Source organism: Tachyglossus aculeatus, chromosome 22 (genome assembly GCF_015852505.1).
Source record: "Tachyglossus aculeatus isolate mTacAcu1 chromosome 22, mTacAcu1.pri, whole genome shotgun sequence".
NCBI classification, from domain to species: Eukaryota; Metazoa; Chordata; class Mammalia; order Monotremata; family Tachyglossidae; genus Tachyglossus; species Tachyglossus aculeatus.
In genome coordinates, this window is record NC_052087.1 from 55,208,948 (window position 1) to 55,236,614 (window position 27,667).

The 27,667-nt window shown below is 50.4% G+C and overlaps 1 protein-coding gene across 1 annotated transcript in view; it reads left to right on the forward strand.

The window, feature by feature from the left end:
* LOC119944165 (mucin-5AC-like) overlaps positions 1-19,358 on the forward strand; it is a 109,259-nt gene extending 89,901 nt beyond the window's left edge. Inside the window, 14 exon segments of the mRNA XM_038765383.1 lie at positions 1,124-1,316; positions 2,267-2,445; positions 3,039-3,135; positions 5,891-5,984; positions 5,986-6,001; positions 6,956-6,990; positions 8,330-8,507; positions 11,891-11,925; positions 13,085-13,186; positions 14,752-14,850; positions 15,999-16,127; positions 16,307-16,361; positions 17,458-17,572; positions 18,884-19,358. Of these exon segments, the coding sequence (XP_038621311.1) occupies positions 1,124-1,316; positions 2,267-2,445; positions 3,039-3,135; positions 5,891-5,984; positions 5,986-6,001; positions 6,956-6,990; positions 8,330-8,507; positions 11,891-11,925; positions 13,085-13,186; positions 14,752-14,850; positions 15,999-16,127; positions 16,307-16,361; positions 17,458-17,572; positions 18,884-19,154 (1,598 nt within the window). The 3' untranslated portion in view covers positions 19,155-19,358.
* Positions 19,359-27,667: the final 8,309 nt, after the last annotated feature.

Sequence of the window (27,667 nt, forward strand, 5' to 3'; positions counted from 1 at the left end):
TGCCCTCCCTCCAGTTCTCAGCACAGTGCTCTACCCACAGTAGACTGAAAGCTTCTTGAGTGCAGGGATCATGTCTGCTAACTCGTTGGCACTCTCTCTCTGTTTGTTTGGTTTAAGGTGTTTGTTAAGTGCTTACTATGCATCAAGCACTGTTCTAAGCACTGGGGTACCTATAAATTTATCAGGTTGGATACAATCCCTGGCTCAGTCTAAGTAAGTAGACTATAAGGCCAATGAGAGCAGAGTGTGAGTCTGAAGCAGCATGGCTCAGTGGAAAGATCCCGGGCTTGGGAGTCAGAGGTCGTGGGTTCTAATCCCGGCTCTGCCACTTGTCTGCTGTGTGACTTTGGGCAAGTCACTTCACTTCTCTGTGCCCCAATTCGCTCACCTATAAAATAGGGATGAAGACTATGAGCCCCACGTGGGACAACCTGATCATCTTGTATCCCCCCAGCGCTTAGAACAGTGCTTCGCACATAGTAAGCTCTTAACAAATACCACTATTATTATTTTACCTCTGTTGAACCCTTCCAAGCACTCAGTACAGTATTCTGCCCTAATAATAATAATTGTGGTATTTGTTAAGCGCTTACTTTGTGTCAGGCACTCTACTGGAGTAGATAAGTGGTGAGTGCCATGGATTGATTCATTCATTCAATCATAGTTATTGAGCGCTTACCGCATGCAGAGCACTGTACTAAGGGCTTGGAAAGTACAATTCAGCAACAAAGAGAGACAATCCCTGCCCCCAACAGGCTCACAGTCCAGAAGATTGATTGATTAGACACAGCATGTGTCCCTCACTGACCACATTCTCCCAGGCGCTCAGCACAGTGCTTAGCCTATGTGGGTTGGTGCTCAGCACAGTGCCCGGCCCTTGACCTTGTATCCTCCCCAGTGCTTAGAAAAGTGCTTGGCACATAGTAAGCGCTTAACAAATACCAACATTATTATTATTATTAGCACAGTGCCTAGCCTTGGGGAGGTGCTTAGTACAGCGCCTAGCCCTTGGGAGGCATCTACCCTTTGGGAGGTGGTCAATACAGCACCTAGCCCTTGGGAGGCACTCAGCGCGGTGCCTAGCCCTCGGGAGGCACTCAGTACAGAGGACGGATGGCCCTAGGCACGTGCAGCAACAACCAAACGGATGAGTGTCGGCAGCCGGACGGGAAGACATCGCGGTCGTGCTCATCGATGGCCGCCCTCTGGAAGCACAGCAGCAGCCGGGGGTCCCCCTGTCTGCTCCACCCGGGGCCCGTGCCCACCTCCCAGCCCTGCTCGGGACCCTCGCCCACCTGCCAGCTCATCCTCAGCCAGTAAGAACCCCCCTGCTCTATACCCATGCCCCACTCCGGGCACCCCCGGTACCCTTGGTGGATGGGGTAGACCTGCCCACCCCCTGCTGCACTTCTGCCCCTTGCTTAATCAATCAGTCGATCATACTGATTGAGTACTTACTGTGTGCAGAGCACTGGACTAAGCACTTGGGAGAGGATAATAGAGCAATAAATAGACACATTCCCTGCCCATGACGAGCTTACGGTCTAGAGGGGGAGACAGACATGAATAGAAATATATAAATAAGTGACAGATAGGGACCTAAGTGATGTGGGGCTGGTAATGGGGGGGATGAATAAACAGAGCAAGTCAGGGCGACGCAGAAGGGAGTGGGAGAAGAGGAAATGGGGGGTCAGTCAGGGAAGGCCTCTGGGAGGAGGTGGGTCTTCAATAAGGCTTTGAAGGGGGGATTTGAGGAAGGAGGGTGTTCCAGGCCAGAGACAGGACGTGGGCCAGGGGTTGGCAGCGAGACAGGCAAGATGTCTCCTAGATTGTGAGCCCGCTTTTGGGTAGGGACCGTCTCTGTATGTTGCCAACTTATACTTCCCAAGCACTTAGTACAGTGCTCTGCACACAGTAAGCGCTCAATAAATACAATTGAATGAATGAATGAATGAATGATGGAGGCCTAGTGAGAAGGTTGGCACTACAGGAGTGAAGTGTGCCAGCTGGGTGGTTGTAGGAGAGGAGCAAGTGAGGGTAGGAGGGGGCTGCCTTCCTGTTAGAACAGATCTCCTCCAGAGAGGGGACCCCCCCCCCCCCCAAGCCCAGGTGGGGAGGGCGTTTGGTATGACACACGTTACCCAAAATAACACCACTATCCCACCTGGGCCCGAGCGGACCCCCACTCTGTTGAGGGCTGGCAGCTGTCGTCCTTCCTCACTGACCAGCCTCCCTTGCTGACCGTGGCTCCGGCCGGGTCCCCCAGGGTCTTCTCCCCATGCCACGGGGCCGTCCCACCGGGGCCCTTCCTGGAGGGCTGCGTGTTCGACGAGTGCCACGGCATGGACCCCCGAGTGGGCTGCTTGGCCCTGGAGCTGTACGCTGCCCGGTGCGCTGTCCGGGGCATCTGCGTTCCCTGGAGGGACCAGGCCAAGGACCAGTGTCGTGAGTGTCTGCCTCCCCTAGGGTCACCGGCCGCCGTGGGGCTGGGGGCTGGGGGGATGAATGGGGGCATTTGCTTTGCATATAGTAAACGCTTAATAAATGACATCATTATCATTATTATTGGGGGGCAGGGGATGGAGGGTTGGAAGCTGGCAGAGGGGGCACAGGGCCTTATCAGGGGACTATCAAGAGGTAGCATGGCATAGTGGCTAGAGTCCAGGCCTGGGAATCAGAAGGTCATAGGTTCTAATCCCTGCCCTGCCACTTGTCTGCTGTGGGACCTTGGATAAGTCACTTCTCTGAGCCTCAGTTACGTCATCTGGAAAATGGGGATTGAGACTGTGAGCCTCACATGGAACAGGGACTATGTCCAACCCGATTTGCTTTTTTACACTCCAGGGCTGAGGCCAGTGCCTGGCACATAGTAAGCACTTAACAATTACCATTATTATTATTATGGGTACGGAGTTTTCTGGGTCATGGTGAGGGGAAAGAGGGGACGGAGGAGTCAGGGATGGAGGGGATAGGAGGAGGGTCAGAGGTTTAGGTGGTGCCCAGGAGTTTAGCCGGCATGTCTTTTCCACTACCCTCAGCCTTCTGGTGCCCAGACGACAAGGTGTACCAGCCGTGCGGCCCCGTCAACCCTCCGTCATGCCAGTCTTCGGGTCAGAGAGCCGACAACCCCTATCTGTGAGTTTTTGGGGTCCCCCTTGCCAGGTTGGGGAGGGCCGATCCGGAATTATTTCATCTGGGAGGGGGTGCCAGCCGGAGGAGGAAGACGGAGGAGGGGAAGTTGCCAGGTGGAGGGAGGGGAGGAGGGATGAGGAGGAAGGGGGAGGAAGGATGGGGGGCAGAGCTTGGGGATGGCATAGAGGAGAAAGAGTGGGAGTCAGAAGGACGTGGGTTCTAATCCCAGCTCCACCATTTGTCTGCTGTGTGACCTTGGGCAAGTCACTTCACTTCTCGGGGCCTCAGTTACCTCATCTGGAAAATGGGGATTGAGACTGTGAGCCCCATGTGGGACAGGGACTGTGTCCAACTGGATTTGCTTGTATCTGTCCTGGCGCTTAGTACAGTGCCTGGCACATAATAAATGCTTAATAAATACCATCATTATTATTATTCCAACATATCTGGTGCATAATAAGCGCTTAACAAATAACATTATTATTATTCCAGCGTTTAGTACAGTGCCTGGTACATTGTAAGTGCTTAACAAATGTCATTATTATTATTCTTCCAGCGCTTAGTCCAGAGCCTGGCACATAGTAGGCACTTAACAAATACCATTATGATTATTATTCCATGGCTTAGTCCAGTGCCTGGCACACACTAAGCACTTAACAAATGCTATCATTATTATTATTATTATTGTTATTATTTCAGAGCTTAGTCCAGAGCCTGGCACATGGTAAGCACTTAGCAGATAGCATCATTGTTATTATTCCAGCGCTTAGGCCAGAGCCTGGCACATAGTAAGTGCTTAACAAATACTATTATTATTATTATTCCAGTGCTTAGGCCAGAGCCTGGCACATGGTAAGCGCTTAACAAATACTATTATTATTCCAGTGATTAGGCCAGAGCCTGGCACATAGTGAGTGCTTAACAAATGCCATTATTATTATTCCAGCCCTTAGTCCAGTGCTTGGCACATAGTAAATGCTTGATAAATGCCATCATTATTATTATTCCAACGTGTCTGGCACATAATAAGCGCTTAACAAATAACGTTATTATTATTCCAGCGTTTAGTACAGTGCCTGGTACATAGTAAGCGCTTAACAAATGTCACTATTGGCTCAGTGGAAAGAGCATGGGCTTTGGAGTCAGAGGTCATGGGTTCAGATCCTGGCTCTGCCAATTGTCAGCTGTGTGACTTTGGGCAAGTCACTTCACTTCTCTGGGCCTCAGTTCCCTCATCTGTAAAATGAGGATTAAGACTGTGAGCCCCCCGTGGGACAACCTGATCACCTTGTAACCTCCCCAGTGCATAGAACAGTGCTTTGCACATAGTAAGCGCTTAACAAATACCATCATCATCATCATCACTTTGTAAACTCCCCAGCACTTAGAACAGTGCTTTGCACATAGTATGCACTTATTACCATCATCATTATCATCACCTTGTAACCTCCCCAGCGCTTTGAACAGTGCTTTACACATAGTAAGCGCTTAACAAATACCATCATCATCATCACCTTGTGACCTCTCCAGCGCTTTGAACAGTGCTTTACACATAGTAAGCGCTTAACAAGTACCATCATCATCATCATTATCACCTTGTAACCTCCCCAGCGCTTTGAACAGTGCTTTACACATAGTAAGCGCTTAACAAATACCATCATCATCACCATCACCTTGTAACCTCTCCAGCGCTTTGAACAGTGGTTTACACATAGTAAGCGCTTAACAAGTACCATCATCATCACCTTGTAACCTCCCCAGCACTTAGAACAGTGCTTTACACAGTGCGTTACACATAGTAAGCGCTTAACAAATACCATCATCATCATCATCTTGTAACCTCCCCAGCGCTTTGAACAGTGCTTTACACATAGTAAGCGCTTAATAAATGCCATTATTATCATTATTATTATCAGTTTGTCCCACGTGGGGCTCCCAGTCTTCATCCCCGTTTTACAAATGAGGTCACTGAGGCCCAGAGAATAATAATACTAATAATGATGATGGCATTTGATAAGCGCTTACTATGTGCAAAGCACTGTTCTAAGCGCTGGGGAGGATACAAGGTGATCAGGTTGTCCCACATGGGGCTCACAGCCCTCATCCCCATTTACAGATGAGGTAACTGAGGCTCCGAGAATCAATCAATCAATCAATTGCATTTATTGGGCGCTTACTGTGTGCAGAGCACTGTACTAAGCGCTTGGGAAGTCCAAGTTGGCAACATATAGAGACGGTCCCTACCCAACAGTGGGCTCACAGTCTAAAAGGGGGGAGACAGAGAACAAAACCAAACATACTAACAAAATAAAAGAAATCGAATAGATATGGACAAGTCAAATAAATAAAAGTGACTCGCCCAAGGTCACCCAGCAGACATGTGGTGGAGCCGGGATTGGCACCCATGACCTCTGCCTCCAAAGCCCGGGCTCTTTCCACTAGGCCGTGCTGCGTGAAGTGACTTGCCCAAGGTCACCCAGCTGACAAGTGGTGGGGGCGGGATTGGAACCCATGACCTCGGACTCCCAAGCCCGGGCTGTTTCCACTGAGCCAGGCTGCTTCGCTAGTCGTTATTCCTAGGGATGGGGAGAGGGTGCGGGGCTGATCATCATCATCAAACGTATTTATTGAGCGCTTACTATGTGCAGAGCACTGTACTAAGCGCTTGGGAAGTACAAATTACTTCCCAGGGGCTGATCAATCAATCAATCAATCAATCAATCTACAGTGATGCCACTGTTCCCCCCTGTTCCCTTAGGCCTCCGCAGGCCGGTGCCCAGCGGCCTGCCCCCGTGACAGAGGGCTGCTTCTGCCCGCCTGGCACCCAGCTGCTCAGTGCCAAGGGGGGGCACCTGCACCCCTTCCTGCGGTGAGAGAGACGCCCCCGGCCGGGGACACACAACACGGGGGACGTATTAATCAATCAATCGTATTTATTGAGCGCTTACTGTGTGCAGAGCACTGGACTAAGCGCTTGGGAAGGCCAAGTTGGCAACATCTAGTCCCTACCCAACAGTGGGAGGGCTTAGGGGGTGCACAGCACTGTACTGAGCGCTTGGGGGAGGACGGTAGAACGAGGAGCACCGTGGCTCAGGGGAAAGAGCCCGGGCTTTGGAGTCAGAGGTCGTGGGTTCGTATCAATCAATCAATCAATCAATCAATCGTATTTATTGAGCGGTTACTATGTGCAGAGCACTGTACTAAGCGCTTGGGAAGTACAAATTGGCAACACATAGAGACAGTCCCTACCCAACAGTGGGCTCACAGTCTAAAAGGGGGAGACAGAGAACAGAACAAAACATACCAACAAAATAAAATAAATAGGATAGAAATGTACAAGTAAAATAAATAAATAAATAGAGTAATAAATATGTACAACCATATATACATATATACAGGTGCTGTGGGGAAGGGAAGGAGGTAAGATGGGGGGATGGAGAGGAGGACGAGGGGGAGAGGAAGGAAGGGGCTCAGTCTGGGAAGGCCTCCTGGAGGACTCCACCCCGACTCCACCACACGTCTGCTGTGTGACCTTGGGCAAGTCACTTCACTTCTCTGTGCCTCAGTTCCCTCCTCTGTAAAATGGGGATTAAGACTGGGAGCCCCACGTGGGACAACTTGATCACCTTGTATCCCCCCAGCGCTTAGAACAGCGCTCTGCACATAGTAAGGGCTTAATAAATGCCATAAAAAAAAAAACAAAAACGAGGGGACACGTAGGAGACGAGGTGGGGAGGGGGTCGGAGAAGAGGAGGGAAAGGGGAGGCGGGGAGGGGGCTCCGGCTCGCCCCTCCCCGACAATCGTCGGATCCTCCCTTTTCAGCTCTGTGCTGGGACGCCCAGGGAAAGCCGGTCCCGGTGAGTGGGGTTGACGCCCCTCCCTCCCCCCCCCACCCCCAAAACCGCAACCCCCCCCACTGACCTGCCCCCGCCCCACAGACAGTCAGACACCGACACTTCAAACCCCCAGAGAACAGCCCCGCAGATCCTCAGAGAAAGCCCCCCTCAATCAATCAATCTATCAATCAATCGTATTTATTGAGCGCTTACTGTGTGCAGAGCACTGGACTAAGCGCTTGGGAAGTGCAGGTCCCCAGGAACCAGAGCAGAGACCCTACTCCGAGGCCCCCAGGGTCCAGAGGCCTCCAGGGATAACAACTTGCCAACTTGTACTTCCCAAGCGCTTAGTACAGTGCTCTGCACACAGTAAGCGCTCAATAAATACGATTGAATGAATGAATGATAATAATAATAATAGTATTTGTTAAGCGCTTACTATGTGCCAAGCACTGTTCTAAGCTCTGGGGGAGATACAAGGTCATCAGGTTGTCCCACGTGGGGCTCACAGTCTTCATCCCCTTTTTACAAATGAAATAACTGATGCCCAGAGAAGTGAAGTGGCTTGCACAAGGTCACACAGCAGATAAGTGGCGGAGCTGGGATTAGAACCCATGTCCTCTGACCCCCAAGCCCGGGCTCTTTCCACTGAACCACGCATTCATTCATTCATTCAATCGTATTTACTGAGAGCTTACTGTGTGCACAGCACTGTACTAAGCGCTTGGAAAATACAGTTCGCCAACAGATAGAGTCAATCCCTACCCAACAACGGGCTCACAAGTCTAGAAGGGGGAGACAGACAACAAAACGAAACAAACACAACGAAACAGGGACCAGAGGAGAGGCCTTCCCCGAAGACCCCCAGGACCAGAACAGAGACCTTCTCCTGAGACCCCAGGGACCAGAGCAGAGACCAATCAATCAATCAATCAATCAGTCAAACAATCGTATTTATTGAGCGCTTACTGTGTGCAGAGCACTGTACTAAGCACTTGGGAAGTCCAAGTTGGCAACATATAGAGACAGTCCCTACCCAACAGTGGGCTTACAGTCTAAAAGGGGGAATTTTAGAATTTTAGTGGGAGTCCACCCCCCAAGACCCCCAGGACCATCATCAATCGTATTTATGTATTGAGCGCTTACTATGTGCAGAGCACTGTACTAAGCGCTTGGGAAATAGAACAGAGACCCTCCCCAGAGACCCCAAGGACCAGAGCAGAGACCCTCCCACAAGACCCCCAGGGGCCAGAGCAGAGACCCTCCCCTGAGACCCCCAGGGGCCCCCCAGGACCGGAATTCCCTACCATACGTTGTCCCAAGAATCACTCCGGGAGGATCTCATCCTTGGGTTTTCCAGGTCGGGAAGACCTGGACGGTCGCGTGCAAGGAGTGTACGTGTGACGGTGCCACCCTGAGAGTGACCTGCTCCCCGCGGGTCTGCCCACCCCACGACCCCCTCACCTGCCAAGGCCCGGGGCGTGCCCTGCTGCCCGCGCTCAACCAGGAGGACGCCTGCTGCCCCCAGTACCAGTGCTGTAAGTCATACCACCTTCCTGGGGACCAGAGGGGAGAGCCGGGGATCAGGGAGGGCCGTGCTGGGTCACTGGGGGGAGAGTCAGGGATGGAGAGGGAGAGTCAGAATCAATCAATCAATCAATCAATCGTATTTATTGAGCGCTTACTGTGTGCAGAGCACTGTACTAAGCGCTTGGGAAGTCCAAGTTGGCAACATAGAGAGACAGTCCCTACCCAACAGTGGGCTCACAGTCTAAGAGGGGAGACAGAACAAAACCAAATATACTAACAAAATAAAATAAATAGAATAGATATGTACAAGTAAAAGAAAGAAATAAATAAATTGAGTAATAAATATGTAGAAACATATATACACATGTACAGGTGCTGTGGGAAAAGGAAGGAGGTAAGACGGGGGGTATGGAGAGGGGGACGAGGGGGAGAGGAAGGAAGGGGCTCAGTCTGGGAAGGCCTCCTGGAGGAGGTGAGCTCTCAATAGGTCCGTAATGGGTCACTGGAGGAGGCTCAGGGCTCGAGAGGGGACAGTCAGCTGCATTGGAGTCAGGGATTCTAATTCCAGCTCTGCCACTTGTCTGCTGTGTGACCGTGATCAAGTCACTTCACTTCTCTGGGCCTCCGTTTCCTCATCTGTAAAATGAGGATTGAGACTGTGAGCCCCACGTGGGACAGGGACTGTGTCCAACCCTGTTTGCTTGTATCCACCGCAGCGCTTAGTATAGTACTAGGTACACAGTAAGTGCTTAATAAATCCCGGAGTTGTTATTATTATTATTATTATTGGGTGGTCTGTGCTGGGCCACTGATTTAGGATCAGAGATGGAGAGGGGATAGTTGGGGGTGAGGAAGTGTCCATGCTGAGTCACTGAAAGAATCAGGAAGGGAGAAGGGAGAGTCCGGGGTGTTGGATGGTCCATCCTGGGTCACTGGGGGAAAGTCAGGGATGAAGAGGGGAGAGTCAGGGGTGTTGGGTGGTCTGTGCTGGGCCACTGGGGGAAAGTCAGGGATGAAGAGGGGAGAGTCAGGGGTGTTGGGTGGTCTGTGCTGGGTCACTGGGGGACAGTCAGGGACGGAGACAGAAGAGTCAGAGATGGAGATAGGAGAGCCGGGGGTGAGGGAGGGTCCGTGCTGGCTCACTGAGCAAGCCGGGATGGAGAGGGGAGAGTCAGGGGTGTTGAATGGTCATGTTGGGTCACTGGGAAGGAGTCAAGGATGTGGGATAGTTGTGGGATAGTCTGCCCTAACAACAAAGGGTGGTGATTAGCACGGGCTTTGAAGTCAGAGGTCATGGGTTCAGATCCCAGCTCCGCCAGTTGTCAGCTGTGTGACTTTGGGTAAGTCACTTCACTTCTCTGTGCCTGTTACCTCGTCTGTAAAATGGGGATTAAGACTGTGAGCCCCCCGTGGGACAACCTGATCACCTTGTTACCATCCCAGAGCTTAGAACAGTGCTTTAGTAAGGGCTTAATAAAGCCATCATCATTATTATTGTAACTGGTGCCATCCCCTGCGATGCTCTCCAGAATCCCACCAGGCCCCCCACCCCATCCTGGGCTCCACTCAGCTCTGCCCTCTGCATCTTATAGCCCCCTGCTCTGCCCCCAGCCCCCGCTCAGCTCTGACCCTGTGCACACTGTGGCTTATGCCCCCGCCTTGAGCACAAGTGCCCTCCCACCTCCCTGCTGGCCCACCCCACCTCTGCCGCTCCCTGCCTCTCTGGCTTCACCCAACCTATGGGGACCCCGGGATGGAGGAAAGGAGGGGGGGAATATGGTGATGTAGGGACATGGGTTGGGGTGGCCAGGGCTTGGGAGGGCACCCAGCAGGAGGGGGTCTGCCTTTGCGACTGCTCAGAGAAAGGATGCAGTGCTCCTCCCCATCCCTGGCTTTTTCCAAACACTCTCAGATCACCAGCTTTGGGTGGTGGGGAGGTGGGTAGACAGATTATTTCAGCCAGAAACCCCCCTGGAGAAAGGTTGAGTCTTAGTTTCCTCTGTCACCACTACCAGGTTAGATGGGAAAACAAGGCCAAGAAAGAGAGCATAGTTCATCTACAAGCGCTTCTTACAGCATCATCATCATCAACCGTATTTATTGAGCGCTTACTGTGTGCGGAGCACTGTACTAAGTGCTTGGGAAGTACAAGTTGGCAACATATAGAGACTCCCTACCCAACAGTGGGCTCACAGTCTAAAAGGGGGAGACAGAGAACAAAGCCAAACATACTAACAAAATAAAATAAATAGAATAGATATGTACAAGTAAAATAAATGGAGTAACACATATGTACAAACACATATACATATATACAGGTGCAGTGGGGAAGGGAAGGAGGTAAGATGGGGGGATGGAGAGGGGGACGAGGGGGAGAGGAAGGAAGGGGCTCAGTCTGGGAAGGCCTCCTGGAGTAGGTGAGCTCTCAGTAGGGACTTACAGTGGTCTGCCCACAGTAAGCGCTCAATAAATACGACTGAATGAATCTGCCCTGCCCCTCCCACCCCAGTGGCTGTGATACGCAGCAGATGCACCAGAAGCTAGAGACACGGGAAGCCATCCTGTACTCGGGGAACGCAAGGACTCTGGGTGGTGAAATAGTGTGAACCCAGGGAACACAAGGTCTATAGGGCAGGTAAACCCAGTGTATTCATTCATTCAATCGTATTTATTGAGCGCTTACTGTGTGCAGAGCACTGTACTAAGTACTTGGGAAGTACAAGTTGGCAACATATAGAGATTGTCCCTACCCAACAGTGGGCTCACAGTCTAGAAGGAAGTATATGGAAGTTTATATGGAAGTTTAGTGTGAATCTGGGGTACATGAAGTCTACAGGACATGTAAACTCAGCGTGTTCGGAACTTCAGTGTGAACCCTGGGTACACAAGGTCTACAGGGGGTGTAAACCCAGCTTGTAAGGAAGTTTGGTGTGAACTTGGTGTATGTGAGGTTTACAGGGCGTGTAAACTCAGCATGTTTGGAAATCCAGTGTGAACCCAGGGTAAGTGAGATCTAAATCCAGAGTGGATGGAAATCCAGTGTGAACTCAGGGTACACAAGGTCTACAGGGTGTGCAAACCCAGTGGAAGCCCAGTGTGAATCTGGTTTGCTCGAGGTTTATAGGGCACTAAACCTAGCGTATGTGGAAGTCCAGTGTGAACCCCGGGTACACGAGGTCTACAGATTACATAAACACAGCATGTGTGACAATCTTGTTTGAACCCAAGGTCTACAAGAGCACATAAACCCAAAGTGTATGTAAATCCAGTGGGTACAGTATATGTAAATTCAGAACCGCCAGGGTACACGAGGGCTTCCTCATGCGGGTACACAGACACAGTGTGTACCAGCTGTCCAGTAAAACAACTTCCGTGGGTTTCTTTCTTACAGTTCCTGGATGTACCGTCAATGGCACATTCTACCAGGTAAGAACAGAGCCGTAGCCAAGGACTGTGGTAGAATTTACTACCCAACAACAGGCTCACAGTCTAGAAGGGGGGAGACCGACAACAAAACAAGTAGACAGGCAATCCCGACTCCGGGCAATTTTAATCCCAGCTCTGCCACCTGTCTGCTGTATGACCTTGGGTAAGTCACTTTACTTCTTTGGACTGCAGTGATCTCATCTGTAAAATGGGGATTAAGAGTGTGAGACCCATATGGGACAGGGACTGGGTCCAACATGATTAATTTTGTATCTACCTCACAGCTTAGAACAGTGCTTGGCACATAGTAAGAGCTTTATAAGTATAATAATAATACATATTAATATATGAAATATCACACACTATTATATTATATACAGCACATGTTAATATGCAATATATTATATCGCATATGCTATCACATTGTTATAATTATTATCTGTTAGACTATATATCAATATTAGCGATTAATAATTATAATAAAGATCGATACTGATGCCAATAATATTAATTAATGATATAATAATAATTATAGTAATCATTATTATCATTAAGTGCTCAGTCAATCCCACCTGGATCAATACTAGGATCACTGGGGCTGAGGGCGGGGAGTGGGGGCTGGATCCACAGCAAGCTCTTTGTGGGCAGGGAATGTGTCTGTTTATTGCTGTAGCGTCCTCTCCCAAGCGCTTAGCACAGTGCTCTGCAGAGAGTAAGCGCTCAATAAATATGAATGAATGAATGAACGAACGACAGCCCCCGGGGCCGGCGGCTGGAGCAAAAGTGGCTCCCCCTGGTGGGAGCTGGGGGAAGCGCCGCCGGGGGCTGGGCCCAAAGTGGCTCCCCCTGGTGGCGGCTGGGGGAAGCGCGCCGGGAGCGGGACTCAAAGTGGCTCCCTCTGGTGGCGGCTGGGGGAAGCGCCGCCGGGAGCGGGACTCAAAGTGGCTCCCCCTGGTGGTGGCTGGGGGAAGCGCCGCCGGGAGCGGGACTCAAAGTGGCTCCCCCTGGTGGGGGCTGGGGGAAGCGCCGCCGGCGTTGGCTCTGTCTGTCAATCAATCGTATTTATTGAGCGCCTACTGTGTGCAGAGCACTGTACTAAGCGCTTGGGAAGTACAAGTTGGCAATATATTGAGAAGTCCTTCTGCTTTTCCCTCCGTAGCCTGGAGCGGGGGTCCCCGGGGGAGCCTGCGAGCGCTGCAGCTGCGATCAGGACCACGTGGTCCGGTGTCGGCCCATCTCCTGCGACATCTCCTGCCCGGAGGTGAGACCACCCCCGTCTCCTACCCCCGCTGCATGTGTCCCTGTGTCCCTGGGGCATGTCGATTAGGGTCCCAAGCGCTTAGTACAGTGCTCTGCACACAGTAAGCGCTCAATAAATACGATGGAATTAATGTCCCTGCATCACCCCGAGGACTGGGCTGGGGGCTCCTGGGCACAACCAGGGGTCTGAGCTAAGGGGTGCAGAGCATGACATATGTACATATTTACTATTCTATTGATTTTGTTAATGATGTGCATTCAGCTTTAATTCTATTTGTTCTGACGACTTGACACCTGTCCACATCATCATCATCATCATCAATCGTATTTATTGAGCGCTTACTATGTGCAGAGCACTGTACTAAGCGCTTGGGAAGTACAAATTGGCAACATCTAGAGACAGTCCCTACCCAACAGTGAGCTCACAGTCAAAAAGGGGAGACAGAGAACAAAACCAAACATACTAACAAAAGAAAATAAATAGAATAGATATGTACAAAATAGAATAGATATGTACAAGTTGATACAGTACACATGTCCACATGTTTTGTTTAGTTGTCTGCCTCCCCCTTCTAGACTGTGAGCCCGTTGTCGGGTAGGGACCGTCTCTATATGGTGCCAACTTGTACTTCCCAAGCGCTTAGTTCAGTGCTCTGCACACAGTAAACGCTCAATAAATACGATTGCATGAATGAATGAATGAATGAATGAATGAATGAATGAATGAATGAATGAATGAATGACCAGGGCTCTGCACCAGGGGTCTGGGCCTCAGCCAGGAGTCTGGGCTGGTGGTCTTGGGCTCAGCCAGGAGTCTGGGCTAGGGGGTGTAGGGTGCAGCCCTGAGTCTGCACTAGTGGGGTCTGGGACTTGGGAAGCGGCCTGGGCTGGGGGTCCTCTCGTGGGCCAGGGGCCAGGTTAGGGCATCCTGACCACTGACAGGAGTCCGGGCTAGGAGGTCCAGGACACAGCCTGGTGTCAGCACCGGATGTCCTGAGCATGACCCAGAATCTTGGTTGGGCAACTGGGAGGTGGCCTGGGGCGGGCGGGGCTGGGGGAGTCAATCAATCAATCAGTCGTATTTATTAAGCGCTTACTGTGTGCAGAGCACTGGACTAAGCGCTTGGGAAGTACAAGTTGGCAACATATAGAGACAGTCCCTACCCAATAGTGGGCTCACAGTCTAAAAGGGGGAGACAGAGAACAAAACCAAACATACTAACAAAATAAAATAAATAGAATCGATATGTACAAGTAAAATAAATGGAGTAATAAATATGTACAAACATATATACATATATACAGGTGCTGTGGGGAAGGGAAGGAGGTAAGATGGGGGGGATGGAGGGGGGACGAGGGGGAGAGGAAGGAAGGGGCTCAGTCTGGGAAGGCCTCCTGGAGGAGGTGAGCTCTCAGTAGGGCCTTGAGCTCACAGTCGTCCTGTGTGCTGCAGGGGGGTTGGTGGGGGGGTCTGTGCTGTTGTTGGCGGGAAGAGGTGGGAGTCCAGCATCCAGTCCAGGGTCCAGGCTTAGGGGCTCCATGGGCTGCCCATCCTTCTGCTGGCAGGGCTTCGAGTACCGAGCCAGGAGCGGGCACTGCTGCGGCTCTTGCCACCACGTGGCATGCTCCCTGAAGGCGCAGAACGGCTCCCTCCACCTGCTCCAGGTCAGCGGCTGCTTCCCCATTTCTCCTTGACTCAGCCTCCCTCTTCCCTCTTCTCCCACCCCCTTCTGCCTCGCCCTGACTCGCTGCCTTTATTCATCCCCCCTCCCAGCCCCACACCACAGAGAAGCAGCGTGGCTCCATGGAGAGAGCCCGGGCTTCGGAGTCAGAGGTCATGGGTTCAAATCCCTGCTCATTCAATTGTCAGCTGTGTGACTTTAGGCAAGTCACTTAACTTCTCTGTGCCTCAGTTACCTCATCTGTAAAATGGGGATTAAGACTGTGAGCCTTACGTGGGACAACCTGCTCACCTTCTATCCCCCCCAGTGCTTAGAACAGTGCTTGGCACATAGTAAGTGCTTAATAAATGCCATTATTATTCCATATCTGTCAATTATTTCTTTCTATTCATGTCTGTCTACTCCTCTAGATTGTTGTGGGCAGGGAATGTGTCTGTTTATTATTCTACTGGGCTCTCCCAAGCGCTCAGTACATAGCAAGGACTCAATAAATACAATTTAATGATTAAATGAATGCTTCACTCGGTAGAATCTAGCAGTGTCCTGCTGGTACAGGCCTAACCCAATCTTCCCGAGGGTCAGCGTGGACTGGAGGGCAGAGCTGGGGCTACTGGTTAGGATGCCCAGGCTCCACTGGCTCTGGCCATGGCCTGCTGCGGGACCTTTTTTTATGGTCTTGTTAGACACTTACTATGTGCCAGGCACTGTACTAAGCGCTGGGGTTGATACAAGCTAATCAGATTGGACAGAATCCCTGTCCCAAATGGGGCTCACAGTCTTCATCCCCATTTTACAGATGAGGTAACTGAGACCCAGAGAAGTGAAGCGATTTGTCCAAGGTTCATTCATTTCGTTCGTTCAATAGTATTTTTTGAGCGCTCACTGTGTGCAGGGCACTGTACTAAGCACTTGGGAAAGTACGATAGAAGAATGGACACATTCCCCAACGACAAGGGGCAGAGTCGGAATTAGAACCCAGGTCCTTCTGACTCTCAGGCCTGTGCTCTATCCACGATGCTTCTCAAGATCTTAGACAAGTCACCCTCCGCCTGGGTGCATATTGACAGTGGGTGGCGAGGGTGTCGGTGAGACCCCCCGCCGCCCGAGTTCTATCCTCCTGGTTCCTTTCAGCCGGGGGACGTCTGGTCCGACCCCGGAAACGGCTGCGTCAAGTATCGCTGTGAAAAGGTGCACAACCAGCTAGTTCTGGTGACCGAGAAGATGGTGTGCCCGACCTTTGACCCCAACACCTGCCCTCTCGTGAGTTCCCCCCAGAAACCGGGCTGGGGACCACCTCCACTCCTCCCCTATCAGGCCCCGATCTCGGGGAGGGACCCCCCACCCCCGTTTTCATCTAGGTCTCCCGCTCCCTCCCAGTGCACCCCACCAAACCTCCCTTGGGTCCAGACACCGAGCACTGTCCCCATCCGCCCCTCCAGGAGAGCGTGACCACGACCGAAGACGGCTGCTGTCAGATCTGTTCGCCCCACAGACGTGAGTGAGACCCCCGTCACGGCCCCATCCCCTGCCATTCCCATCACACCCACCCAGCACCTGTCTGCGAATCGCAGCACAGCCTAATAATAATGATGGTATTTGTTAAGCGCTATGTACTAAGCACTAAGTATTGGGGAAGATACAAGGTAATCAGATTGTCCCGCGTGGGACTCACGGTCTTAATCCCCATTTCACAGTTAAGGTAACTGAGGCACAGAGAAGTGAAGTGGCTTGCCTGAGGTCATCATCATCATCAATTGTATTTATTGAGCGCTTACTATGTGCAGAGCACTGTACTAAGCGCTTGGGAAGTACAAATTGGCAACATATAGAGACAGTCCCTACCCAACAGTGGGCTCACAGTCTAAAAGATCGCAAAGCAGGCAAGTGGCAGAGCCGGGATTAGAACCCACATCCTCTGACTCCCAAGCCCGGGCTCTTTCCACTTCTCTAGAGAAGCAGCGTGGCTATAGAGAAGCAGCGTGGCTCAGTGGAAAGAGCACGGGCTTTGGAGTCAGTGGTCATGGGTTCGAATCCCGGCTCCGCCACGTCTCCTGTGTGACCTTGGGCAAGTCACTTAACTTCTCTGAGCCTCAGTTACCTCATCTGTAAAATAGGGATTAAGACTGTGAGCCCCACGTGGGACAACCTGATCACTTTGTATCCCCCCAAGCGCTTAGAACAGTGCTTTGCACATAATAAGCACTTAACAAAGGCCAACATTATTTATTTTATTATTATTATTTATTACCCTAGTGGCTACAGACTGGGCCCGGGAGTCAGGAGGTCAAGGTTTCTAATCTCAGCCCTGCCACCTGCCTGCTGTGTAATCTTGGGCAAGTCACTTCACTTCTCTAGGCCTCAGTTTCCTCATCTGTGAAATGAGGATGAAGACTGTGAGCCCCACGTGGGGCAGACACTGTATCCAACCTGATGATCTTGTATCTACCTCAGCGCTTAGTACAGTGCCCGGGACATAGTGAGCCCTTAAATACCATGAAAAATACCATGAGGTCCAGCCTGGCGGCGGCGGCGCCGCCTCTCCAACCCTACGGCCTGCAGTGCTCACCCCTCCCCTTCCTGTGAGTTGCAGAGGACCGATGCGCCGTCCAGAAACTGACCCTGCCGGTCACCCAGCACGGATGCCGGGCCGCCACCCCCGTGGACTTCACCTTCTGCAAGGGCAGCTGCAAGGATACGGCCTCCATGTGAGTGCGGGCACGGCAACCATCCCACACCCCGACTCTCCCCTGTCCATCCCTGACTGTCCCCCAGTGACCCAGCATGGACCGTCCCACACCCCTGCCTCTCCCCTCTCCCTCCCCGACTCTCCCCAGCAACCCAGGACATTCCCAGAGGAAATTCCGGATGGTCCGGTGAGAGGAGACCAGGAATGAGTGCCTGTGCTGGGTTGCTCTCTTCCTCCCTTCAAGGCCCTACTGAGAGTTCACCTCCTCCAGGAGGCTATATGTTGCCAACTTGTACTTCCCAAGCACTTAGTCCAGTGCTCTGCACACAGTAAGCGCTCAATAAATATGATGGATTGATTGATTGATTGAGGCCTTCCCAGACTGAGCCCCTTCCTTCCTCTCCCCCTCTTCCCCCTCTCCATCCCCCCCATCTTACCTCCTTCCCTTCCCCACAGCACCTGTATATATGTATATATGTTTGTACATATTTATTACTCCATTTATTTTATTTGTACATATCTATTCTATTTATTTTATTTTGTTAGTACGTTTGGTTTTGTTCTCTGTCCCCCTTTTAGACTGTGAGCCCACTGTTGGGTAGGGACTGTCTCTATATGTTGCCAATTTGTACTTCCCAAGCACTTAGTACAGTGCTCTGCACATAGTAAGCGCTCAATAAATACGATTGATGATGATGATGATGATGATGACTTATCATCAATCGTATTTATTGAGCGCTTACTATGTGCAGAGCACTGTACTAAGCGCTTATGCTCGTGCTCCGACCTCCATCTGTAGGCCACGGGCACTGGGCGGGGGATGACCTGGCTTCTCTCCCATTCATTCATTCATTCATTCAGTCAGTCAGTCAGTCATTCAATAATATACTTGTACATATTCATTATTCTATTTACATTGTTAATGATGTGCATTTAGCTTTTATTCTTTTTGTTCTGACTACTTGACACCTGTCCACATGTTTTGTTTTGTTGTCCGCCTCCCCCTTCTAGACTGTGAGCCCGTTATTGGGTAGGGACCGTCTCTATATGTTGCCAACTTGTACTTCCCAAGTGCTTAGTACAGTGCTCTGCACACAGTAAGCGCTTAATAAATACAATTGAATGAATGAATGAATAAATTTATTAAGCACTTACTGTGTGCAGAGCACTGTACTGAGCCCTTGGGAGAGTACAATACAACACTAAGCAGTGACAATCCCTGCCCACGACGAGCTCACAACTTAGATGAGGGGAGCGATGGACATCATTACAAAGAAATATGATTACCATCCACCATCCTCACACCCTGCGTGGTCTTTGGCCTTCCCAGCAGGTACTCCCTGGATGCTCTCACCATCCTCAGGCAGTGCATTTGCTGCCAAGAGCAGGAGACAGAGCAGCGGAACGTGGCCCTTCACTGCCCCGACGGGTCCAGCCAGACCTACTCCTACATTTACGTCAGGGCCTGCACTTGCGTCCAGGCCTCCTGCCACGCACCTCCACCCGCGCCTGCCCTGGCCCGAGCCCCACGTGCGGAGGTTGGTCATTCATTGGAGGAAGAAGACGAGGAGGAGGAGGAGGAGGAGGAGGGCTTCCACTGACGCCTGGTCCAAGCTCAAAGGCATCTTCCCATTTCTTTTTCGGGCCTTCAGGACATCTCTCTGCGCTCCCCGGCTTCTTTTCTGCTTCCTTGAGCCCCCTCAGCATCTCCTGGCAAAATCCTCTGAGGGTCACCCGGCCCGGATCAGAATTCATTCATTCATTCCTTCAATCACATTTATTGAGCGCCTACTGGGTGCAAAGCACTGTACTAAGCGCTTGGGAGAGGATGATAATCTCCACTTAATACTGACCATCATCATCATTATCAATCGTATTTATTGAGCGCTTACTATGTGCAGAGCACTGTACTAAGCGCTTGGGAAGTACAAATTGGCAACATATAGAGACAGTCCCTACCCAACAGTGGGCTCACAGTCTAAAAGGGCATTTTAATAATAATTATTGTATCTGTTAAGCACCTACTATGTGTCAAACACCATCAGCTTGGTCATAGTCCCTGTTTGACATGGGGCTCACAGTCTCTATCCCCATTTACCAGATAATTGAGGCACAGGGAAGTGAAGGGACTTGTCCATGGTCCCACAGAAGACAAGTGAAGGAGCTGCAATGAGAACCCAGGTCCTTCTGATTCCCAGGCCCAGGCTCTATCCACTAGGCTACACTGCTTTATTAAGCGCTGACCGCGTAATCAGCGCTGGGACGGATCTGAGGTTCTCATTCCCACTCAGACCCTACCCCACTCAGAACTCACGATCTACCTTGCCCCCCTTTTGCTGGGGAGGAAACGGAAGCCCAGAGAAGTGGAGCGCATTGGCTAAGGTCACACAGTGGGCTGGGATCTCGATCTCCTGGCTTCCCACCCCTTGCTCTGCCTCCACTTAGGCGGCTCAATAATAATAACAATAGTACTTGTTAAGTGCTTACTATGTACCAAGTACTGTTCTAAGCACTGGTTTCCAATCCCAGCTCCACCACTTGTCTGTTGTGTGGGCAAGTCACTTTACTTCTCTGTGCCTCAGTTACCTCAACTGGAAAACGGGGATTGAGATTGTGAGCTCCCCGTGGAACGGGGACTCATATCCACCCCAGTGCTTACTATCAATCAATCAATCGTATTTATTGAGCACTTACTGTGTGCAGAGCACTGTACTAAGCGCTTGTGCAGTACAAGTTGGCAACATATAGAGACAGTCCCTACCCAACAGTGGGCTCACAGTCTAGAAGGGGGAGACAGAGAACAAAAGAAAACATATTAACAAAATAAAATAAATAGAATAGATATGTACAAGTAAAATAAATTGAGTAATAAATATGTACAAACATATACATATATACAGGTGCTGTGGGGAAGGGAAGGAAGTAAGGCGGGGGGATGGAGAGGGGGAGGAGGGGGAGAGGAAGGAGGGTGCTCAGTCTGGGAAGGCCTCTTGGAGGAGGTGAGCTCTCAGTAGGGACTTGAAGGGAGGAAGAGAGCTAGCTTGGCAGATATGGGGAGGGAGGGCATTACTACAGTGCCTGGCACATAGTAAGAGCTTAACAAGTACCAAATTATAATTATTATTACAAGTTAATCAGGTAGGACACAGTTTCTGTCCCACATGGGGCTCACAGTCTTATCCCCATTTTACAGATGAGGTAACTAAGGCCCAGAGAAGTGAACTGTCTTGCCCAAGGTCACCCAGCAGACAGGTGGCAGAGGTGGGATTAAAACCCAGGTCTTTCTGATCCCAGACCTGTCCACTAAGCCACACCGCTGCCTAGTCTTATCCTTCCATGATCCCGACAGCATGGGAAGCAATGGGAGATGGTCCAGGGTCAATATACATTCCCCGCTTCGCAGGAGGGCCGTAGACCTTCCACTGACCTCTGACCCCTGCCCTCCACGAGCAAAACTGAGCCATTCACACACCTGGTGTCTGCTGCTGACACTCCCTTTACCAAGATGTGAGCCCGTTGCTGGGTAGGGATTGTCTCTATATGTTGCCGAATTGTACCGGTACAGTGTTCGGCACACAGTAAGCACTCAATAGACATGATTGAATGAAGACACTACCAGTCTGGAGCCAATCGGAAGTCCCATTCCCAAGGCCCAACTAAAAGTCCCGTTCCCATTCCCAGGGCCAGGTGGGCTGATGCTTTCCTGACCCCAGTCCTCACCCCAGAGTTTTACAAACCATTTGGATCCCTGTTACCAAGACGATCTCTCTCCCAGAATGCTGAAAGTATTAGAGTCTGGACCAAGGAGTAAGAAGGACCTGGGTTCTAATCCTAATTCCACCACTAGTTTGCTGTGTGACCACGGACAAGTCCCTTTACTGAGACTCAGTTCCTTCTTCTCTAAAATGGGGATTAAGACTGGGAGACCTATGTGGGGCTGGGACTTTGTCCAACAAGATTTGCTTGTATCCTCCACAGTGCTCGTACAGAAAGAGCTTAACAAATACCACAATTATTATCATTGTTGTCAGGAAAATGTTGAATCCTGGCTATTCCTTGGTTTTGGGGTTGACTTATCTGGGTCTTTTCCTTTCCATTCTGGGCCTCTGTCTTCCCACACCTGTCCAACCCCATGTATACCCAGGCAGGGGTGGAGGTGGGGGGTTGCCCCGGTGAAGGGCTGCCTGTGGGTGAATAAACGTCCCGCATTTCGCAGCCTTGGTCTCCCTCTCTGTTCTTTCTGCCCAACCGAGAACCGAGGCCGGAAGCATGGAGTGCCCATCAGGGCCCTGCCACCCCCTCCCTGCCCAGGAGTCTTCGTCAATCAGCATGGCCTAGGGGAAAGCCCGGGCCTGGTTCAGAGGATCTGGGTTCTAATCCCAGTCACTTCATTTTTCTGGGCCTCAGTTTCCTCAACTGTAAAATGGGGGTTCAATACCTGTTCTCTCTCCTACTAAGACTGAGTCCTCTGTGGGACAGGAACTATGCCCAACCTGACTAACTTTTATCAACCCCAGCTGATGCATAGTAAGTGCTTAACAAATACCAGAAAAAAAAATTAAAAAAAAGAGGGAGGCAGAAGAGGGAGGGGGAAGGGAAAAGGAGGGAAGAAAGGGAGAGTGGAGAGGGAGAAGAGAGGGAAGGAGGAGGGGAGAGAGGAGGGAGGGAGGAGAATGGAAGAGGGGAGAGGAGGAGGGAAGGAGGAGGGGGATAGGGAGGAAGGAGGGGATAGATGAGGGAGGACGGAGGAAAGGGAGAGGGGAGGGAGAGAAGAGGGAGAAAGGCAGAGGAGGAGGGAGGAGAGAGAGTAGGAGAGGGAGGAGGAAGGAGGGGAGAGAAGCAAGGGGAAAGAGGATGGAGGGAAGGGAGGAAGAGTGAAGGGAGGAAGAGTGAAGGGAGGCAGAAGGAGGGGAAAGTGAGGGAGGTGGCAAGAGGAGGAGGGGGGGGGAGGAGGGAGGAGAGAGAGAAGGAGAGGGAGGAGGAAGGAGGAGAGAGAAGGAAGGGGAGAGAGGAAGGAGAAGGAGTGAAGGGAGGAGAAGGAATGGGGGAGGAGGGAGGAAGGGGGAAGAGGTAGGTAAGAGCCAGGGGAGGAAGAGGGAGGAGGAGGGAGAAGGAGAGAAGGGAGGGGAGAGAGGATGGAGTAAGAGGAGGGAGAGGAGAGAGAGAAGGGAGGAAGGTGTGGGCAGAGAATGAGTGGCCTCTTACTCCCCAACATGCCACTTTCCTCCACACCCCCAGGGTTTGCCCCCAGACAACACTCAGGTTTGTGAAATTTTGTTCCAGGGAACGCTCTCATTTTAGGGTCTCACACATGCACATACCTTTGGAAACGTGGGGTTGGGAGTCAAAAGACCTGGGTTCTAATCACAGCTCTGCCACTTCAATCAATCATTTTTATTGGGTGTTTACTGCGTGCCGAGCACTATGCTAACTGCTTTCATTCGTTCATTCAATCGTATTTATTGAGCGCTTACTGTGTGCAGAGCACTGTACTAAGCGCTTGGGAGAGGACAATATAACAGGGTTGGGAGTCAAGTTCCTTGCACACAACGAGCTTACGGTCTAGTGGCTTTGAACAAATCACCTCCTTTCTCTGGGGATCAGTTTCCTCATTTGTAAAATGGGGATTAAATCCCTGTTATTATTACTACAATAATAATTGTATTTATTAATAATGACAATTATGGTATTTGTTAAGCGCTTACTATGTGCCAGTCACAGAACTAAGCTCTGAGATGGATAGAAGCAAACCAGGTTGGACACAGTCTCTGTTCCTTGTGGGGCTCACAGTCTCAATCCCCATTTTCCAGATGAGGGAACTGAGGCAAAGAGAAGAGCAGTGATTTGGCCAAGGTCACACAGCAGACAAGTGGCGGAGCTGGGATTAGACCCATGAACTTCTGACACCCAGGCCTGGGCTCTAGTCACTATGCCAATCTGCTTCTCACATGTGCCAAGCATTGTACAAAGTGCTGGGGTAGGTAAAAGAAAATCAAGGCCCACATGGGGCTCCCGGTCAAAGTAGGAGAAGCAGAATAGCCTAATGGAGAGAGCACTGGCCTTGGAATCAGAAGGACTTGGATTCTAATCCTGACTCTGCCAACTGCTTTGCTGTGTGACCTTGGGTAAGTCACTTGACTTCTCTGCGTTTCAGTTTCCTCAACTGTAAAATAGGGATGCCTGTTCTCCTTCCTACTTTGACTGTGACCCTTAGGTGGGAGAGGCACTGTGTTTGACCTAATTTACCTGTACCTACTTCAGTGCTTAGAACAGCATTTGACTCATCGTAAGCACTTAACAATTCTCACTGGGCCACGCTGCTTCTCATACTTCATACTTCACTCAACTGCCTGGGTCATTTTTCTACAAAAACGTCCAGTCCATGTTTCCCCACTCCTCAAGAACCTCCAATCAATCAATCAATCATATTTATTGAGCGCTTACTATGTGCAGAGCACTGTACTAAGCGCTTGGGAAGTACAAATTGGCAACATATAGAGACAGTCCCTACCCAACATTGGGCTCACAGTCTAAAAGGGGGAGACATCATCATCATCATCATCATCAATCGTATTTATTGAGCGCTTCCTATGTGCAGAGCACTGTACTAAGCGCTTGGGAAGTACAAATTGGCAACATATAGAGACAGTCCCTACCCAACAGTGGGCTCACAGTCTAAAAGGGGGAGACAGAGAACAAAACCAAACATACTAACAAAATAAAATAAATAGAATAGATATGTACAAATAAAATAGAGTAAAAAATATGTACAAACATATATACATATATACAGGTGCTGTGGGGAAGGGAAGGAGGTAAGATGGGTGCCAGTGGTTGCCCCTCCACTTTCACATCAAACAGAAACTCGTCACCAACGGCTTTAAAGCCCTCAACCACCTTGGCCCCTCCTAATTCACCTCGCTACTCTCCTACTCCAATCCAACCCACACACTTCGCTCCTCCAACTCCAACCTACTCACTGTGCCTCCCTCTCATCTATCTCACCACCAACCTCGCCCACGTCCTGCCTCTGGCCTGGATCGCCCTTCCTCTTCATATCTGACAAACTCTCCCCAACTTCAAAGCCTTATTGTAGGCATATCTCCTGCAAGAGGCCTCCCTTGACTAAGCCCTCATTTCCTTTCCTCCCACTCCCTTCTGTAGTGCCCTGATTTGCTACCTTTATGTGAGCCCCACATGGGACAACCTGATTACCTTGTAACTACCCCAGCACTTAGAACAGTGCATGGCACATAGTGAGGGCTTAATAAATACCATAATTATTATTATTATTATTATCCCGGCTCTGTCACTTAGCTGTGTAACTTTGGGCAAGTCACTTCACTTCTCTGGGCCTCAGTTACCTCATCTATAAAATGGGGGAATAAGACTGTGAGCTCCCCGTGGGACAACTTGATTGTCTTGTAACCTCCCCAGTGCTTAATAAATGTGATTGTTATAAGGGGCGGTGGAGGGATTAGAACCCAGGTCCTCCTACTCCCAGTCCTCTAGTCCTCCAGAAGATCTCACCTGCGGGGTCACGGTCCGCTACCGCGGCCGGCACAAGGGGGCGCCACGTCCTGGGGAAAAAAATTCTCTCCTGCCTTTCCCAGATTCTCAGTCAATCAATCAATCAATCAATCAATCTCAATCGATCAGTCAGTAGTATTTTTCCGTACTCTTCTGGATTGTTCAGAGCCTGGACTGATGACGACGCGTGGAGGATTCATGGCCGCGGGAGGAGCGCGGGACCAGTCACCCTTACTGAAAGCTCACCTCCTCCAGGAGGATTTAATCAATCAATCAATCAATCAATCGTATTTAATGAGCGCTTACTGTGTGCAGAGCACTGTACTAAGCGCTTGGGAGCCCCCCTTTTCCTCTGCTCCACCTCCCCTCCCCATGGCCCTGACTCCCTCCCTTTGCTCTACCCCTCCCCGCCCCCACAGCACTTGTGCATATATGTACATATTATTCTATTTATTTTATTAGTAATTAATTAATTAATAATAATGACGTTTAAATGCTTACTATGTGCAAAGCACTGTTCTAATGATGTGTGTATATCTATAATTCTATTCATTTATATTGATGCTATTGAGGCCTGTCTACTTGTTTTGCTTTGTTTGATTGTCTGTCTCCCACCTTCTGGACCGTGAACTTCTTGTTGGGTAGGGATCGTCTCCATTGCTAAATTGTACAAGCGCTTAGTACAGTGCTCTGAACACAATTAAGCGCTCAATAGATACGATTGGATGAATGAATTAACTCTTTCATCAGTCAGTCGGGTCCTGCTGGAGCTCAGTCTAACACAGGAGGCAGGGAGAGTCTCTCTTCTCTCTGTCTCCCCCTCCCCCCCTTTTTCTCTCTCCATCCAATCCTATTTATTGAGCGCTTACTGTGTGCTGAGCATTCATTCATTCATCCAGTCTCCTAGATTGGGAGTCCGTCGTTGGGTAGGGATTGTCTCTGTCGCCAAATTGTACTTTCCAAGCACTTAGTACAGTGTTCTGCACAGAGTAAGCACTCAATAGATACGATTGACTGAATGAATGCAGAGCACTTATTGAGCGCTTACTGTGTGCACTGCATGGGAAGCAGCAAGGCATAGCAGATAGAGCACAGGCCTGGAAGTCAGAAGGTCATGAGTTCTAATCCCGGCTCCACCACTTGTCTGCTGCGTGACATTGGGCAAGTCACTTCACTTCTCTGGGCCTCAGTTCCATCATCTGTAAAATGGGGATTGTGATGGTGAGCCCCACCTGGGACAGGGACTGTGTCCAACCCGATTTGCTTGTATCCACCACAGCGCTTAGTACAATGCCTGGCACATAATAAGCGCTTAAACATCATGATGATGATGATTATTATTATCATTATTATTATTACTGCTAAGCGCTTGGGAAAGTACAATACAGAAATAGAGACAATCCTTACCCACAACGAGCTCACGGTCTGAGGGCCCGGGTGAGGCAAACATCAATACAAGTAAACAGGAATCCAAATAAATAAATAGAATTATAGATATAGACATATATACATGAGTGCTGTGGGGCAGGGAGAGGTGGGGAAGAGAAAAGGGAGCAAGTCAGAGTGTCGCAGAAGGGAGGGGAAGTGTTTTCTCACACTTTCCAAGTTCTCTCTTCTCCCCCTCACTCTTCTCCTTCCCTTTCTCCTTCTTCCTTCCCTCTCTCTCCATTTCTTTCTCCCTTTCTCCTTTCTCTCTGTTCATCCCTTTCTCTCTCCTCTTCCTCTCTCTTCCCCTTTCTCTCTTTCCATCTCTTTCTCTCTCTCCTCCCTCTTTGTCTCTTTCTGGGTCTCTCTCTCCCCCCCCCCTTTAATAATAATAATAATAATAATAACCGTGGTATTTGTTAATCAGTTATTACGTGCCAAGCACTGTCCTAAGCGCTGGGGTAGACACAAGGTAATCGGGTTGGACACAGTCCCTGTCCCACATAGGGCTCACAGTCTTGATCCCCATTTTACAGATGAGGTACCCGAGGCCCAGAGAAGTGAAGTGACTTGCTCACAGTTACACAGCAGACAGGTGGTAGAGGTGGGATTAGAACCCATGACCCTCTGACTCACAAGCTAGTGCTCTAGCTACGAGGCAATACTGCACTGTCTCTTTCTTTCTTCTCTCTCTTTGTCTCTCTCTGTCCATCCCTTTTTCTCTCTTTCCCCCTTTCCTTACTTCCATATCTCTCTTTCCCCTTTCTCTCTTTCCGCCCCTTTCTCTCTTTCCTCCTTCTTTATCTCTCTCTCTGCCCAACCCTTTCTCTCTCTCTCTTCCCCACTTTCTCTCCACCCTTCCATTTCTCCTATCTCTCTTCCCCTTTCTCTTTGTCGGCTTCCCTGTCCCCTCTCTCTGAATTGTGGATGTCCCTGAGTCAGAGAACCCCAAGAGAAACTCAGAAGACTTTGCTTGCCCTAGGCTTGCTGTTGGCCTGGTCAGGGCTACCAGTGACAGCCCTCCCAGGGACATTTCTAAGGGAAAGGAGAGATCCGTGGCCACCAGGAAGTTAAAGACACTTGGCTTCCTCCCAGCTTTACTCTCTGGGGAAAATCCCCACCTCTGACTCAATAAGATTTACCCAGGGACCCTCCCTCC